This window comes from Lotus japonicus, chromosome 5, assembly GCF_012489685.1.
Source record: "Lotus japonicus ecotype B-129 chromosome 5, LjGifu_v1.2".
NCBI classification, from domain to species: Eukaryota; Viridiplantae; Streptophyta; class Magnoliopsida; order Fabales; family Fabaceae; genus Lotus; species Lotus japonicus.
In genome coordinates this window covers 34,694,776-34,699,494 of record NC_080045.1, presented here as the reverse complement: position 1 = coordinate 34,699,494, position 4,719 = coordinate 34,694,776, and the positions used below count along the sequence as shown (strand labels likewise).

The 4,719-nt window shown below is 35.8% G+C and overlaps 1 protein-coding gene across 1 annotated transcript; it reads left to right on the top strand.

The window, feature by feature from the left end:
* Positions 1 to 1,731: 1,731 nt before the first annotated feature.
* Positions 1,732 to 2,715, top strand: LOC130721375 (VQ motif-containing protein 25-like). Its single transcript, XM_057572166.1, has one exon. The coding sequence runs from the start codon at positions 1,972 to 1,974 to the stop codon at positions 2,539 to 2,541; it is 570 nt and encodes a 189-aa protein (XP_057428149.1). The 5' UTR covers positions 1,732 to 1,971; the 3' UTR covers positions 2,542 to 2,715.
* The last annotated feature ends 2,004 nt before the right edge of the window (positions 2,716 to 4,719 follow it).

The following is a 4,719-nucleotide window of genomic DNA, read 5'->3' as shown; positions in this document are numbered from 1 at the left end:
TGAAACAACGTGCTCTGAAACTGTACACATACAACTTTGCACGACCTCCGTGACTTAATTTTCACCGACAAAAGTAGCATCGCACTTAGGTCGCCAATATAGATCTGAACGTTGACGCTAACTTGGTCGATGAACCTAGCGACGCCTATTACTGACGCTACAAATGACAAAGCCGACACAATGTTCCTTCGATTTGGCTCACTCAATGATTAAGAATGCTTTTATAGCTCTATGAATCGGCAGTTCGGCATTGTGCCAGTTTAACTTGCGCAAATTTTTCGGTTATCATCAATTAGCTTATGAAGTACCACTTTAAGTCTATTGGCCAACAACTTGGAAACAACCTTGTACATGCAACCCACAAGAGAAATCGGTTTAAAATCATTTAGCCCCATTGGGTTGTCAATCTTTGGGATCAAAGCAACAAAAGAGGCATTACTCCCTCTTGGCCACGTTCCATTTAGATAAAAATAATCCAAGATCTTCTTCTTAAAGTCATGTTGGAACATATGCCAAAATTAAAGGACTTAATAAATTTGAAGTTAAATCTGTCCGGCTTCGGGCTTTTGTCTCCATCACAATCTCAAACCGCCTCCTTTAGCTCATCCATCTCAAAACTAGAGATCAAGAAGTTGATATGTACTTGTGAAAGTTGTTCGAACTCCACCCCATTAAGGTGTGGGTTCGCCCCATGTAACCGCTCAAACCTTTTCTCGAAGAAAGCCTTGACATTGTGCTTCACCTCAACTGGATCCTCTATCCACAAAACCATTCACATTGAGGCCTAGCAAGGCATTTTTCCTTCTCTTCCAATTTATGATTGTGTGTAAGTATTTAGTGTTGGCATCCCCTTCCCTTATCCATCTTGCTCTAGATTTCTGAAAGACGTGAGACTCATTCATCTTACTAATCTTCCAAAATTCAGCTTGGTTTTTAAAAAATTAAAGGATTACATTATCCCTAAAAAGTCCTTGAGGACAAAGCTCTCAAGAAAAGGATGAGAGCGGAACCAATAAAATGAGGTAAATCAACGCGATGCATAAAGATAAGGATGGATTATGTTTTTAACATGTATTTATATCCGAGATCAAATATTAATCGTATGATTTTAGTCCAATGATTGCATTCCAAATCATGCTGGTGTCTACACTCATAATATGTCTCCAAAACATTTTTCTTATTTTCTTATTGGCAGGAAGGCTGCGGTCATTCGAGGGAAAGAAAATAAGGGGGATCGAAAATGCATCCACATCCATTCTCTCACCTCAAGATATAGATATATACTCCCTATGACCAAAAGTTAATTATATATAACATCAACATTAATTCATTGTTTCTTGTCTTATACTCTCTCCGTCCCTAATTATAAGCTAACATTGAGATTTTTTTGTGTTACTAAATATAAGCTAACCTTGCAAAAGTTAATATTTCTTTCCATATTCACCCTTGCATTTATTGGTAGTGGAGCACCACCATTAGTAGTACAATGATGAAAAAGTGTTATCATAAATAGGGGTAAACATAGAAAGTTGTACATTTTTTTTGAAAACCAATGCATCAATTAAGGCTTTCTTAATAAGTGTTATTTTTACAACTTTAGCTTATAATTAGGGACGGAGGGAGTAATAAAGAGATGAGGTTCCCTCTTGTAACCAAAAAGAAAATAATGAAGAGATGAGGGGACCATTGAGTTCCGATTACTTAATTGACACTCTCTCTCTCTTTACATTTGTCAGACCAGGATTCATCTAATCCTTGCTCTCAACGGACAGACAGCTTGATATTTCCTTTGTCAAATTCATTCCCCTTTTTATTTGTTCTCTCTCTCTCTCTCTCTCTCTGTCCTTTTAGCACCTTTAGGGTCTGTGTCTTATGCTTCCTGTATATATTTGATCTGATTCCCTTCCTTCTCTCTTTCTAAAACTGCATAAAATCACCAACCCCCTCTTCTTCTGCTTCAAAATTTTCTCCATGGAAGACAGCAAGCTCATCAGGAAACAAAACCATAGTAATTCACACCAACAACCTACATCCCTAGCCATGAACAGAGACTCCCACACAATATCAAAAACCAAACCGAAGATACGCATAATTCACATATTTGCACCAGAGATCATCAAGACCGACGCTGAGAACTTCAGGGAACTGGTGCAGAAGCTGACCGGGAAGCCAAGCGGCGGCGGAGGAGAGAAAAAGTGTTGCAAGAAGAAGATTCAAAAGGCAGTAACTGCAGAAAGCAAAAGCTGTGGTAGCAGTAGTAGTACTGGTCTGTCAGAAGATTCGAGAATGATGGTGACTACGAAGAAAACGGAGGTGAGGAACGGTGCGTTTTGGGGGATGGATCAGACTAAAGGGGACAGATCATCAGTGAAAGAAGAGATAGGATCAGTTTCCAGTAGTGAAGAGAGATCTGGTTGTGGTGGGTACTTGGGAGGTTTCTCTGATTTGGAAGGGTTTATTTCAGAAATTGGTGGATTTCCAATGCTTCCCACCTTGGATGGATCAACTCACATGCAGATGCAAGGGTTTGAACTTTTATAGTTTATATATAGAATGAATACACAAGTCTCCTGGCTAGGTTAATATATATAGATCGATCTCCATTTCTTCAATTTGGTGGGTTCATATACATAACTTTTTATGTTTGATTGTGAGATGTTTTGATTTTTCCTTAATTATGATATATAACATGGCTGACTGATAAGTTTCATATCATTCTCAATCTCTACCCCAATTTCTCCAATCTCTCTCTCACACACACATAAGTACGCAGTTATTACCTATGCATTTGCTTTAATCTAGAAGAATCCTAGACATTCAAGCTTAATTAAGATTCTCAGACGGGAAGGAGAATGGTAATAATGTATGAAACAGTTGTTATATTCATTTTTATTTTAATTAAATTAAAATCCTTAATTGCATTTGTTTTTCAAATTGTTGTGTGCTTTGATGAAGGTTCTGATTCAGAGCCAGATCTCAGGCCGTGAATGCTATCACACCACATTTGGTCCTCTAAAATGGAGTTAGATAGAGTTATATTTTGTCTCTCTTTCTTATAAAAGTGGTAATATAATTTTCATTGTCTGATGAAGTAGATGGTCTACCGCTTGTAATTCACATTTAATTAAGTTTATATCGAAACAACTTGGAAACTATTTGATAGGTCCTGATATTGATTAAGTTTCAAGTTGGAATTGCGGAAACAGACTCTCTTGACAATTGGTGCTTAGGTTCATCTTGTGAGTACGTACTAACTAAAGGCTGTTTTTCTTTAGGTGTATCATGTATGGGATTCTTATGGTGGGGGCTGGCCTTTTTTTTATACTCACTTGAGCCTTTGTCACTCACTTGAGAGGGCGGTTATCAAGAATTTATCTCTATAATAAGATTTTGCTGTTCTAAGAAAATACTAATAGGAAAATGTTGTCTTAAAACCCATTCTCCCTCAAACTTTAGAGAAAAATAGAAATAGAAAAGAGAGAAATATAAGATGTGATGAATTAAAAAAAAATTGATGAATATAATGTAATAAAAATAGAAAAGAGATATGAGAAAATCACTTGAGCCTTTGTCACATATATATAAAATAAAAAAAATTGAAGCCAATACCAACTTATGAGCGCGCCATTATTTTTAGACTTTATCTATCCTTCAATAAAAACAATCTAGTTCACAAGGTAAGAAGTTTTTTCAAATTAATTTTTTTTTTTTGCTTCATATTTTCAAATTAAGTTTAGCACAAGAAGCATGCACATTATAGCGTGTTAAATGTTTTTTTTGAAACTGACATATAGTAACTGCTACTAGTTATAAAAATATGTTTTATGTGGATCAATCATCACAAAGAATAGTTGAAGATTAGTTATAGTAAGCGCTTATTTTTTACATAAATAAACATTAGTTGAAGATTTAAATTATACACCAAAATATATAAAATATATGAAGAGAAAAAGAAAAATAGGAAAAGAAATAAAACAACATTTCTAATGGAATTTTTTTAATTTGGTTGCTTAAACACTATTTTGGTGGGCCTTAATAACCACATAGAATTTAAGTAACTTAAATAGAATTTACTTTTAATTGGGTCCCATTATATCTCATATATTTATATTATTTTAATGTCATAACACTATTTAAAGTGATGAATGAAAGAGAAAATATAACTTTTTAATTAAAAAAAAGTAAAAAGAGAACAAGCAACGTTGCTAAAATTTAAGGAACAAAAATGGTTGTCACGTTGCTCCAATATGTTGCATGAGGAAGGAAGGATGCATTTTTCACAACACATTTTCTCTTGCTGGAACATCTCAGATGAAAAGTAGTTGGGCAGTGTGGATTTCAATTATTCTCTGCTTCTGGTACCATCGTAATGCCCTTGTCTTCAGAAGTGATTTTGGAGGCTTGGATAAGGTTTTGGACTTGATCCAATTTAGATCATGGAGCTGGTTGAAGGAAAAGGTCAGGGACTTCTCGTTTTCGTTCTACGAGTGGTAGATGCAGCCCTCTATGTGCATCTCCTCGTTGTAACGAAGGGTTGACCTTCCTCTGAGGGCAACCCGTTTTCTGTTGTTCCCTGTTTCTCTCATCTCTGGGTGTCTTTGTCGCTTTTTTTTTTGCTGCCTGATTCTTTCTGGGACTGAGGCCTCTTTTGGCTCTGGTTTCCCTTTGTATCTATTTGTTTTCCTTTGTAAATGGATGGGTTGAAGTATCCCTAATACT

What these genes read in the sequence shown, in the direction of transcription:
- LOC130721375 (XM_057572166.1), top strand. Translation starts at nt 1,972, where the DNA reads ATGGAAGACAGCAAGCTCATCAGGAAACAAAACCATAGTAATTCACAC.